This window comes from Ranitomeya imitator, chromosome 3 (genome assembly GCF_032444005.1).
Source record: "Ranitomeya imitator isolate aRanImi1 chromosome 3, aRanImi1.pri, whole genome shotgun sequence".
NCBI classification, from domain to species: Eukaryota; Metazoa; Chordata; class Amphibia; order Anura; family Dendrobatidae; genus Ranitomeya; species Ranitomeya imitator.
This window is the reverse complement of record NC_091284.1, coordinates 555,813,262-555,826,584: the sequence shown is the minus strand read 5'-3', so window position 1 is coordinate 555,826,584 and position 13,323 is coordinate 555,813,262. Positions and strand designations below refer to the sequence as shown.

The window sequence follows — 13,323 nt, the reverse complement described above, 5'->3', positions numbered from 1 at the left end:
GTGAATGGCGCTGTGGAGTCCCAACTTCACTAACTGTTTACATCCGGCTGCCAGAGCTGCAAACAGCCCATTGGTAGAGGTGTTAGTGAACTGCCATAGTCTTATTGATGGGGGTCAATATCAAGTTCTGTTCCAGGGTTTCTTCATATATTTGATGGTTCTGTTATACATCCAATATTTTTGGATCTCATTAATGTATACTGGGACATTTTTGGGTTTCCAGGATGCCTCTATTCCCACTATTACCCATGTAAGAAAGCACAAAAGATTACACATTAGCAGCAAAAGAAAATGGAAATGACTTTCTTATAAACAGGACCTTTCACCTTATTTTTTTCTTATTTTAAAGGTGTTGACTACTACAAGACAACCCCCCCTGCTTAATCAATTCAGCACCATAATTAAAAAAAGAGCCATGTATACTCGCCTCCTGCAGCTTTGCTGTTCCCAGCAGTGGCGTGACCTTATGATGTGCCGGCTACAGCCAATCACTGGCCGCTTGTCAGCTGCAGCCTATAAAATTTTATCAGGGCTGTACACGGCACGTGACATAATAAAGCTGCGTCGCTGCCGGGGACCGCATTGCTAACATGGATGGAACGTCGCCACTCCAAGAGGCGAGTGGTCACTGTTTTTAGTTTAATTCCACCGCTCGATTGTTTAAGCTCTACTTGTTTGGTAGTGGTAAACCCCTTTTAAACTTTACATATCGCTAAAAAGGATGGTTAAAAACGTGAGTGTTTCGAATTTTTTTTTCCCCTCTCTCTCCATTGCATTGCAGAGATGAGGGCTTTTGAAGTTTAGAGCACCCAGTACACAAATTTCCATTTCAACCAAGGGGGCAGCGACATGCAAGCTGGGGGCTTTTTCCTTTTCCCTGGTATGATGATGCCCATTCATAAGCAGCAAGCATCAAAGGGGGATAAAGTAAATGAAGGAGATGCTCACAGTTAATGTCAAAATGGTGTTATCTTGGGGCACTTAATGAGATGTTACTTGGTAGTGCTGAGAACTCCATTCCCACTGTCATTCCAGCAGCAGGAGAATCTGAGCGCGTCCGTGCAGGAGCAGTGAGCATCATGGAAGCCGCGGTTGTCACATATAATTTAGTGATTATATACAATATAACATCTGAGATTTTGTGTTCTTTATAGCATTACTCATATGTTTCTGATTTTATACGTATATTTGATGATCAGTTCAGAACATGGTGCTTGAATAGACTTGAGTAAATTTTTTACATGGGCAGATGTCCGTTTTTGCCTCCAAATATTGCACGCTATACCAGACATGAGATGAAGAAGATAGAAAAACAAACAAAAATCTTTCAAGTGCACGTTGATTTGCAGTGTCTTCTGCATGTATGTTTGATACGTTTAGTACACGTTGTGCCAATTTGTAAATGGTCGGCCTTACACTATTGCTAAATGTGCCTGAACTTGCAGCTGCTAATGTCTTTCATCCTATTTCTAGGTAACATGATTGAACGGATAACAGTGTCTTGTAATAACCAACAAGATCTACAGGAGTGGGTTGACCATCTACATAAACAGACGAAATTCACTTCTATGACCACCCCAACAATAAAACCTCATTCTGTGCCCTGTCACACCGTAAGACTCGTGTTCTGATCGTGTTTTAGATTTGCATATACCTGACCTTTACAGGCAGTTTTGGAATGTCTCCAGTTTTATTGCACATGATCGCATTATTATAAATCCTGCAGAGCAGCGTCCATGACACTGCTACACCTGTAGCATGGGAACCACAGGAATCTAGATCAGTACCTTTTAGGTTCTGGCTACGTCTGATATAAGCTGTTGTATCTAGCAAATCTCATCCACGCACTGCAGAAATAATCTGCAACAGAAATTGTCCTGCGCTGTAGATTGTTATTCCTTAGCAGGCAATTTATACTTGTGAATATTATCCTGTATGTGGTTTGAGATCACAAGTAAGGTTAATTTTTTCATCCTGTTACTATAGTGCATAGGTTCATATCATATTGTGAGGTGAGACACTAGCTGCTGCAGTTCTCTGAATGCAGAGCTCTGTATTACATCGCCCACACCGTTTGGCAGCTATGTGTACACTGTGCATAGGCAGAAAGCTGTCAATCAGTGCTGGGGTGGGTTTACTCAGAGCAGGAGGACTACATGGCACTAGGCACCTAGTCCTGTAGTGGTAATCTTTTGCTGATTAAATATTATTTGTATTGAAATAACACAACCTGCTGACAGATTCCCTTGTTAAAATGCCTACCGATTGCTGTCTTCCCCAGTTTGCAGCGCCGTTCTGATCATCTTCTGGGTCACGTGACCTGATCAGATGATTACCTCTCACATGGGTTTGTGTGTGGACGGGAAGTAAATGTCTCGGTGTAAACATTTATTTACATGAGCAGATAATAGGCTAAGCGATGAAAGATACAATCGTAACTGACAAGTAGCAAACTATGTCAATAGACAAAAGGTGGATTGCTCAACCTCCGGTTCATGTGGCAAAGAAGAAATTGGGTGCTTCTTCCACTGGAGTAAAGCAGGAATAATTCTTCAGAACATTAATAATGTATAAAGGAGTAGTACACTAAGAATACGCACAGAAAGGAACATTTTGAAATTATGTATATGTATGTGTGTGCCAAATAAAGTGAACAGCACAACAAAATACAAATGGCTAAATACATTTACACCACAAGGTTTCGGGTAATGTACTTTCATCAGGCTTGGGATGGGACGTGTGGAATGTCCTTCTTGGACAATAAAGGAAAATTCCACTTATACCATTACAATACGGGATGGGATCACTGTGCTGTCTAGAGATCCATAGATGATGTGAAAATTACCCATTGGAGAAAGAACCCAGTGGTACTAGAAGTAAAGGAGTGCGGAGTCAGACGAGCTTATACAGGACGAGATTGTGAATTACATGGTTGAATAGCAATTCTTGCATCGTAACATTGAGCACTGTGTTCAGACATCTGACGTGTGTAGGTGCGTTTAATCGTCAAATCCCAGAAGTGTTATGATTATTTTGAATACGTGAATTAATAGTATATTGTGAAAAGATTTCTGTTGATGCTGTACTAAGATAATGTAAGCAAATTAGTAAAGAAAAACTATTTTTTCCCGGAGTACAAATTATTATTATTTATTAATATTATAGCGCCATTTATTCCAGGGCGCTTTACATGTGAGGAGGGGTATATATAATAAAAACAAGTACAATAATCTTGAACAATACAAGTCACAACTGGTACAGGAGGAGAGAGGACCCTGCCCGCGAGGGCTCACAATCTACAAGGGATGGGTGAGGATACAGTAGGCGAGGATAGAGCTGGTCATGCAGTGGTTTGGTCGATCGGTGGTTACTACAGGTTATAGGCTTGTCGGAAGAGGTAGGTCTTCAGGTTCTTTTTGAAGGCGTCGATGGTAGGTGAGAGTCTGATATGTTGTGGTAGAGGGTTCCAGAGTAGGGATGATGCGCGAGAGAAATCTTGTATGCGATTGTGGGAAGAGGAGATAAGAGGGGAGTAGAGAAGGAGATCTTGTGAGGATCGGAGGTTGCGTGTAGGAAAGTACCGGGAGACTAGGTCACAGATGTATGGAGGAGACAGGTTGTGGATGGCTTTGTTATGTCATGGTTAGGCTTTTGTACTGGAGTCTCTGGGTAATGGGGAGCCAGTGAAGGGATTGACAGAGGGGAGAGGCCGGGGAATAGCAGGGGGACAGGTGGATTAGTCGGGCAGCTGAGTTTAGAATAGATTGGAGGGATGCGAGAGTGTTCGAGGGGAGGCCACAGCAGGTTACAGTAGTCAAGGCGAGAGATGATGAGGGCATGGACTAGGGTTTTTGCAGATTCTTGGTTTAGGAATGTACGGATCCGTGAAATATTTTTGAGATGAATGCGGCAGGAAGTGGAAAGGGCTTGGATATGCAGTTTTAAGGAGAGATCAGTGTCAAGGATTACCCCGAGGCAGCGAGCTTGTGGGACTGGGGAGAGTGGGCAGCCATTTACTGTAATGGATAGGTTCGTTGGGTCGCGTGAGATGGGGGAAAGACAATGAATTCTGTTTTGTCCATGTTAAGTTTCAGAAATCTAGCCGAGAATAAGGATGAAATAGCGGATATACATTGAGGGATTCTGGTTAGTAGGGAGGTGATATCTGGTCCAGAGATGTAGATCTGTGTGTCATCAGCATAGAGGTGATACTGAAAGCCATGAGATTCTATGAGCTGTCCCAGGCCAAAGGTGTAAATGGAGAAGAGCAGGGGCCCTAGATATGTATATGAATATGTGCTTGTTCCAAAGCTCCAGCTGTTACTGAACTGCTTTATAATGTGAAGTTCCTTGTTTAGAACTTGAATTTCCACTCTGCCTTTTTACTGGTTAAATCGTTGAAAAAAAGAGAACAATCTCCATTTACATTACACAATTTTGGTAAATTAGAGCGAGAATTTTTTTTCAAGATACAGTTTCATTCATTAAGAACGAGCGATTTTGGGCACATTCTGTCGCTCAACCCATTCACATACAATTTTCATAAACGTTGGGGTCATTAGCATTAGAATCTGACAGATTGTCAGCCAGTGTAAGTGCATCTTTACAATGGAAAGCGGCACTGCCCCACACACTAGTTGCTGTAAAGCTGCAGAGTGGTCACGTGAGCCAGAGCTGTGCTGGAAACTGGAGAAGACTAAAATCGTTTAAAGGGGTTGTCCGGACTTGTGAGAAAAATCTGCGCTCGCTCTGTGACTGTAGACTTCTAAATCCTTACAGCGCACTCATTGCACACGGTCAGGATTCTCCGGTGTAGCCTGTATGAATGGGTGGTCACATGATGGCAAGTATGCAATTTGCATTAGTGCCGAATAGCCGTGCTCTGCTTAGCTCAATTCACTTGCACTGAGCGAGGCCGATCACGTCTACGCAGATTGTGGCTGGAGGTATGCAGATTGCATACTTCTAGTCACATGACTGCCGTGTCTTACCGGCGACAGTGTGCAGTGCGTGCACTGTAAGGATTCAGAAGTCTGCTGTCACTTAGTGACCTCAGACTTTTACCACGAGACACTCTTTGAGTGTAAGGCTGTACACACGGTGTAGTGGCCACTCCTGGATTCTGCAGATGGCTCCAATTCATCTCAGTACAACCCATTGTAGGTGTTGATCCCCCACCAATCTAGTATTGATCGGTAGGTCATCAATATCAAAGTAGTGGAACACCTCTTAACTTTTACAGAATGTCCTCATATATACAGTAGTTTTCGCTCAGAAGATAAGATGTTTTGAAGCTTTTTTTTGTTTTCTTACTTTGATTTAAACCAAAGGATTGCCATCCTACTACTATTTACAGTGAAAATAATTACCTGTGAAATAAAATTCCCTGCTAGAATTGAATGTATTATTGAGCATTTCATATGCCTTTAATCTTTCAATTAATACATTTCTAGCCAAGTGTGCACATTTTACATAATTATGTGAGAAGACTGTTGATTTGTAGGTAAAGGTTACATTTACATATCCTTTAATTAAAAGTATGTTTCCAGAATAGCTTTTATTGTAATGGTGAAAGTCTTTCATGGCATGAAATGGCTTGGAGCTATTTGTATACTGTGCAAGATCTTTACAATAATAGGGGAATAAAAATGGGCTGATTATCTATAGAGGCAAGCTATAAGGAAACCCTTTCCTTAGAAAGAGATCCCATCCTTGTCCTCCAATAAAATCCCTCTCCATTGACGTCACTAATATAACTTCTCATTTTGTTACTTCTGGCTTGGCATAATATAGTGTTTGATTTTGTTGTCAGCTTCCTTCACATCCAGTGACACCATCAAGCAAGCATTCAGACTGCAAGCCAGCACCTCACACGCCAGCATATCACACACTACCGCACCTTTCACACCACGGGACGCCGCACAGCATCAACTGGAGCCCGTTAGAACCACCCAAAACATCAAAGCCATGGAGCTTGAGTTGCTTGCGTCCCGCTCCTCCTCTTCGACCTTCCGCTGCACTGTGTTACAAAGAGGTAAGGAAAAGCTTCAGTTTAGAATGTAAGATCATGGCAGATATGTCCTGTTAGTGTCCCGATCTGAGTCGCTGACCTTTTTTTTATTTTTCCTTGTGGGATGAGCATTTTTTGTTTTTGCTCACTTGTTATTTTTCCATCGATAGAGCTGTGTGTAGGCCTGTTTTTTGCATTAAAAGTAAACTGTTCTATAGATACTATTTCGGGAGTAGACATGACTTTATTATTTTTTTTTTTGGGGGGGGGGGGGGGGGGGGGTGACCTAAAAATTGCAATTTTGGCCCTTACCTATGGAGCTTCACAGAAGTACCAAAATGGCAAGGACAGGGGGGGCTTCGGTAGGCCCTTATCTGCCATAGTAACAAATCAGTCCTCTGTGAACCCATCCTGGGCAGCTGATGGAAGCCGATGTTTCATCTGCGGTTGTTATAGACAAGCGCCGCCTATTTAACATGGCTGGCTTCTCTTGCATGTGGAGGATGCATGACATGAGTCTGCTCCACACACCCTGACCCCGCTCCATGACTGCCATTTGTTTTTACATCTGTAGATATTCAAATAATTTGTTGTGAATAAAAATATGTTTTTGAAGAACAGAAGGTCAAATACATGATAAAACTAATTCAGAGACTGCTTTTTATACTGGCTGGCCAGCATATTGCTCATTACTTTGTTTTTGCTTTTTTCACACCTTATTAGAGGATGTCTTGTATTCTTAAGGTAAGGGGTGAGCCCCTCTGTATCCTTGTAGAACAGCATGTAGAGCAGATCTGCACACTATGCATTGCCACCTTCTAGTGGTCTGTTCCCTCTATGACAACTTGTTTTCCGTCCTTGGTAAACAAATGGTGTCAAGTCCCCTCCACCGTTAGGACCCTCACACCATATCTCCCCTGCCTTCTATTCCTGAATAGCTGTCATTTAATGTGTCTGTTCCTGCTTAGACACTACCATTTGTGATTGTCTACCACCTGCCTAAGAACGCATGAGGCTGACTGAGTTTGAATCATCTGTTTTTCAGATTTTTTTTTTTAATGTATGTATGTTCTTTAAATTAAATTTATAACTTTTTGAGGCTTGTGTTTTGGTTGCAACCCCACTCTATGAAGCCATTTGTAGGAAAGATCTAATCTCAAGACAGAAATTTCTGTAGAACAAAAATGATGGTCTTCAATTCCTAAATTGGCTAAGGGAAGAATGACAAAGTACTCTAGAGTGATTGATGAGAGTTGGTAGCTGAGTTTATTTTTACAATTGTCCTCAAAAAGCTACTGATCAGGTTCCAACACAGTACTAACTCACAGACACGACCACCAGTTTTGTTTTTTTGTGTTCTTTCTAGAACGGGTCATGAAGTTTGAACATTAGAATATGTTTGATAATAATAGTAGTAGTAGTAGTGATAATAATAATAGATCTTTCTTGTGCTTAACTAAAGTTTCCATTTATCTTTAACAGGATCTCAGTAAAAGCCCCAAAACTATGAAAAAATTACTTCCCAAGCGCAAGCCTGAACGAAAGCCATCAGATGAAGAGTTTGCACTGAGAAAAAGTATGTTTTGAGGAAAAACTTTGAGTCCAATTTTTTTAAAAAACTTTTGCTACACAATCAATTGATTTTTAAATTCTTCTATTTAATTTTTCCATACGATTGCAAATCTATAAAATGACAAACTGAGCTGCCCCTTGCCCTTCTAGGGTCCAGCGCTGCTCCTCCGATGTTTCGCCACCCAGCCTTTGTTGATGTGCTGCAGTGCTGGCGTCATGCCTAGATAACAAAGACTAACAGACTATCACAGCGGTAGAAAGGCGGCGCTGGACCCGGGTAGGATGATTAACAGTTCCATTTGTTTTATAGTCCTGCAGTCCTCTGGAAAATTTAAATTTTAGAAGGAAAATCCAGTTTTTGCTTGCATTTTATTCATGCTGCTGCCCTTTCCTGCTTTTTTTTTTTTTTTGTATCGAAAAATTCCGCCATACAGTTCCAATGCTATGGACTTTTTATTTATTGCTAATTTGTATGGACTGTATCCAGGAGGCATGGGTCACAGGATTTCTTAGTGGCTTGTCTTTAGGCCGCTCTGCATAATTACCCTGTGATCCATGCTCCCTTGGTAGCGCTAAATAAAAAGATCCACATCTCTGGGACTGTATGGCAGATTTAAAATGAAAGAAAAATAAAAGGCAAAATGCTCAGGTGAGCTGTGGGAAGATAATAAAGTAAAATCTGGACCCTTCTGACTCGGTAACAAGTCCTTTTTAATTTATATGTATTTTTAGTTTTAGAGTAAGCATGATCTTAAGACATGCAATTTTCTTTGAAGTTTGACTTAAAGCAATTGCCAACAAAATGTAAAGGGGAAAAAAAACTCTCCACATTAGTTTCCTCTAACTAGTACAGGTAGTGGAAGCTTTTCATCTCAACAATTTCAGTTTCTACATTCCTCCCTTTTTCGGGCTGGTCACTGTTGAATACATAGCTTTTTTTTTTTTTCCTGAAGTAGGGGCATGCCTGTAGATTGTGTTCATCTCCTGCCCAATTAACCTGTCGCTTCATACGTGCGCAATAAGCCATCTAGATGTTTTGTTACTGCTGATTTCCTTAGAGGAAAACCAAAAGGTTACCATGGGACCAATATACGTGGCTTCAGCAGAACTTTCACACAGTGAGAAGATCCAAATTAATGACTTTCCTGCATTAGTGAAGCAAGTATTGCAATGTTTGTTTCATGTGTAGGTTGGGAAAAATAAACTAATTGTTCCTAAACCTGTTGAGGCCTCTTTCTGACATCTGTTTTTTTTTCCAGGCACAGCAGCACTGGAGGAAGATGCCCAGATTCTGAAAGTGATCGAGGCTTACTGTACAAGTGCCAAAACACGTCAAACGTTAAATTCCAGTAAGTGTACTCTATTTTTCTTTTGGCTTTCTTAAAGTACAGTTGTGTAGCAAAATATTTTCTTTGTTCGAAAAGTTTTTTTTTTTCTTTTTGCCTTTTTGAAAAATACTGAATGTTCGTATTGGTCTGTTATGTTTGTTACCTTCTGAATGAACATGACTCGTAAGTATACTTCTTAGAGTGCACTTTGGCTTATAATGTGCATAATTTTTCTAGTAATCCTGAATACTTGAGGTCCTATGTTGTTATTATTATTATTATTTATTATTTTATTTTGTTCTACATTACAAATCTCGGCTTAATATTGGCATTATAATGAATAAAATTGGATTGGTGCCAACTAATCCCACATTAAACTTTTTCGTAGATTGTTGTTAATATTTCATGTTTTTGATGTAGTTTCTCTGAAAAGGTGAACATTTTAGTGTAATGCCGCTAATAAGAGCATGTAAGGCTGTGTTCACATATTTCAGTTATACCCGATTTTGGGTGCAGTTTTGCTGAAACCATGGTATAACCAAAAGTATGAACACATCCTATTAATTTTGAGCCTTTAGGCTTTAAATGCTTTCACGGCGTGAATCGATCTATTAACATTCTATACATGAAGTTACTCATATCTATGCTCCTGGTGTGCTAATATCTATCTCTAAGATCTTGGTGTTTTACACGCATGTGTTTATTTTTCACGGCTGGTAGATTGGATGTGTTTGCTTTTCTGTACTGTTATGCAGCAGGTAAGCAGAGATGTCTATATTCCGGAACCACAGATTCCCAGCCTCGTTCTTCATAACTTTGCAAGAAACAGAAAAGTCTTTCTGTTTCGATATCCTGCTGATTTGCTTATGTATCACAACCAAGCAGCTTTTCCCATGTGCTTTGCAGATGATAAATAATTTTAAGGAATGATTTTATCAAGGCCAGGTCAAGAGCAATCACGTTTCTATCAAGCTTTTCCATTTTGCTTCCTTCCTTCATGTGATATGCCTCTGCACCCTCCTTAATAGCGTAATGATGTCTCCCAGCCTGTTACATTTGTGTCTGATGCTGTTGTTGTGCAGTAGCTGTATATAAAGTAACCTTCTCAGCCATGTAATGAAGAAGCCTTTTCTCCAGCAATCTGTAGCGATGTTTTCGCTAATGCTAGGGTGTAGCTTACATAGCTAATTAATAATGTTTGTTTTATTTATGGCGATCAGTCCACAAAATGGCTGCTTACAACATGGGTACATGATCCAGGCCATCTTAAAGAGGTTTTTCACATTTGGGGACTTTTTTTTTTTTTTTTTTAAACCGAGTCTGCCAGTCAGTTGTCTGTAATTACAGTCTGACGGAGGGTTTGTAAAGCTGAATGTACAGGAAAACAAAGCCTCTAAAAGCCAGATGGTGCAATTTATTTTTTTTATTTTAATAAAATTTGACTGCAAACCTCAAATATCTGCATTTCAGTGTAAAGAATAACAAAATAACTTTTGTCTTCAAAGGAGGACAACATTTTTAAATGGTGGCATATCACTAGGACATGCCGTCCCTAACTGATGGGAATACCATTGCATGCACTCCTACTGATCCATAGAATAAAGTGTGCTGATATGCTGAACTGTAGCACATTCCCATCTACTTAATAAGGGCAAAAAACAGACATTTTCCTTTCCCTTCACAATAACAGAGACTACCTCTGTGCAAGAGAAATGCCGAAAAGAACTGTGTACCTTTTTGGTTTTCTGGATCAGCAGGGGTCCGAGAAGTTGGACGCCTACAAATCCTAATGTTGTGGTACAGCCTAGTAGAGAAAACATCCCTTAATTTCTAAACTCTGTTCATGAAGGATATAAATCCCAAATGTTCATATGCATACTATAAAATTCTTTAATTCTTTTCTTGAACTTCTCAAACTTGTAGTTAGGCCTTTTCCTCTCCCCTAACTTTGTGACATTTCTGATGTGTTCTGTCAATCACCCTACTGTATTGTAGTTACTTGTGGAGTCCAGTAGACCAGTCCCTAGACAAAATGTAGGCACACCTAACAATAGTTGTATCTACTTCTGGCTGCAAAGTCTTATCTCATGAACAAGTAACTAATGAAATCTGCAAAGCTTTGGTCTCCTTTTTAACAATATTTTCTTTTTCCCTCTCTTCCCATCACCCTTTTTTTGCTTTTTGTTTTGTTTCATGTTATGATTTTGGTTGTGGCTTTTCCTGTCCTGTTCTCCTCCTCTTCTGTTCATTCCTTCCATCTTTGCCTCCCACCATTGCCATTTCATTTCACCCATACATCATCCTTAGCATGGCAAGGCACTGATCTGATGCATAATCACGTCTTGGCTGATGATGACCAATCAAGTCTAGACTCCTTGGGTCGTCGCAGTAGTCTTTCTCGTTTGGAGCCTTCAGACCTCTCCGAAGACTCTGACTATGACAGTATATGGACAGCCCATAGTTACAGAATGGGGTCTACTTCTCGTAAGAGCTGTTGCTCATATATCTCTCACCAGAACTAATGCACTTCTAAACTTTTTTTTCTTAACAAAATGCTTGTTATACCACAATCTACTTTTTTCTTGATGTTTACTTGTGTTCTGTCTTTAATGTGACTATTATAAGAACTGAGGCAGTATCTGGCACTGTTTGTATATATACCGTATATTATATGGATCCAGGTTCCTTTTTCTGCTGGAGAAAAAAAAAATCTATTCACAAAGGTAAAATGTCCATTGGTAATATACCTCACGCTCTTGAAATGCTTGCTGTACGTTCCTAGCTTAGTTTTATGTACGAGAATGTGAGGATTTTTTTCAACTCTGGCAGATTAAGTATTATGTCTTTGGATGTTTCTTTTAAAGTGCTAATTTTCTGTGTCTTCTTTATTTTTTTGTAATTTGGAAACCTGAACCCGTGCAAATATGTGCGGATCTTTGTGAATATATAATTTTGTATAGAGATAACTCCATAAATAAGGTTAGTTCTCAAGGTACAATAGTTCTGAGGGAAGTCTCTGCAGCATAGCAAACGAGTGGCAGGAAGAGCGCTTGGTGGTGCCTGAGGAAAAAATTCCGACCTTGCCAGCATTTGCTATGGTCACTGTTTGTTTGTGTTCTTATTTAACGTGCCTGTGTGTATTTTACAGTATTTAAATATTTTCTTTTGTGTTATGTTCTTATTGTTATTGTTTAAATTGTTCATCATGCAACTAACTTATATGATGGTATCAAGGAGGCCTTCCCGTCTTGTACATATGTGATATTCTATCCATATGAAATGTGTAAGTGGTGGGAAAATCTACTTTTTTTTACTATCATACAGAAGCTGCTACTTGTCTGTATTATCAAACTTCTATTTCCCAAGAGTAGATCAGTGTTACCCCATCAGGACTTCTCAGGCCCCCTTCATGTGGACCCCTTAGTGTGGCAGCTACTGTTGGGTGACCAGTAACGCCAGATTAAACAAAAAAGGATGACCCAAGGCTTTCCTGTAATGGCATAAAGATGACCACAATCAAACTGTACATTGCACTACACCACTGCCATTTTTCATACAAAATTCTTACTGTGGCTCAACACCACCAGATATGTTTGACTCTCAAGTAACAATTGATACAGACAGTAATTGATATCTGAATTGCTTAATGCCAGAAATGATATCCCCTTAAATATATAGCAATTTATAGCTACGTCTCGTTTATATCGCTAAGGTGTTATTTATTGGTGACCCCTTTTTTGGAATGACATGCCATGGTAATGGAAGGCAATGTTTGGTGTGGTTTCTAGATTTTCTTGTACCAGACCATTTACCCAGCTACACTCGTTGGTGGAAAATGTAATCTTTACACCAGTCAACATACAGCTGTCGCATGTGATGAAAAAAAAAAATCTCCTTGAATGCCCCACAACTAAGCACGTTGTTATCAGACACCGTGAAGTGTCGCGAACAGGCAGCCAACAGGATTGTTTGGATCCTAAGCTGGCCATAGATATTGGATGACTGTCGGGTGAATGATGCTTCAGCCGATCGTTCGACTAACAGCCATCGACCATACATAAAAGCGCTCCTATGTCCTCTGAGAAAGCCGCCGACTGACACGTCAGCTGGCAGCTTATCTCTGGGAGAAAAATACAATAGTCAGTCTGAAACTGGACATGCGTGATCAAGATCTCTCTTCACAAGCAGTCGTCTGGCGCTTCCGTATACATTAGACCGTCAATGGAACTTGTCAATATCGGCGGGTAGTTGAATGTGTATGGGGCATTTTACTCTTGATGTAATCGTGCAAGATGGTGATATATTTGTAAACTTTTATAGAAGTCTGTGTGCACACTTTGCGTTTTTGCTGCAGTTTTTTTTTTTTCAGATTTGTTAAATAATAAAAAACCTGAAGGTTTTCCTGATGCCATC

The 13,323-nt window shown here is 40.1% G+C and overlaps 1 protein-coding gene across 4 annotated transcripts in view; it reads left to right on the top strand.

The window, feature by feature from the left end:
* The window catches only part of ARHGEF7 (Rho guanine nucleotide exchange factor 7), a 190,424-nt gene that overhangs the window by 162,414 nt on the left and 14,687 nt on the right, over positions 1-13,323 (top strand). For 3 of the 4 annotated variants that reach the window (XM_069757914.1, XM_069757915.1, XM_069757916.1), the window contains exons 15-18: positions 1,474-1,613; positions 5,813-6,034; positions 7,493-7,586; positions 8,842-8,931. In XM_069757914.1, the coding sequence (XP_069614015.1) occupies positions 1,474-1,613; positions 5,813-6,034; positions 7,493-7,586; positions 8,842-8,931 (546 nt within the window). Of the gene's footprint in view, positions 1-1,473; positions 1,614-5,812; positions 6,035-7,492; positions 7,587-8,841; positions 8,932-11,217; positions 11,395-13,323 lie in introns of all 4 variants that reach the window. The other variant, XM_069757917.1, reaches the window with a different exon arrangement.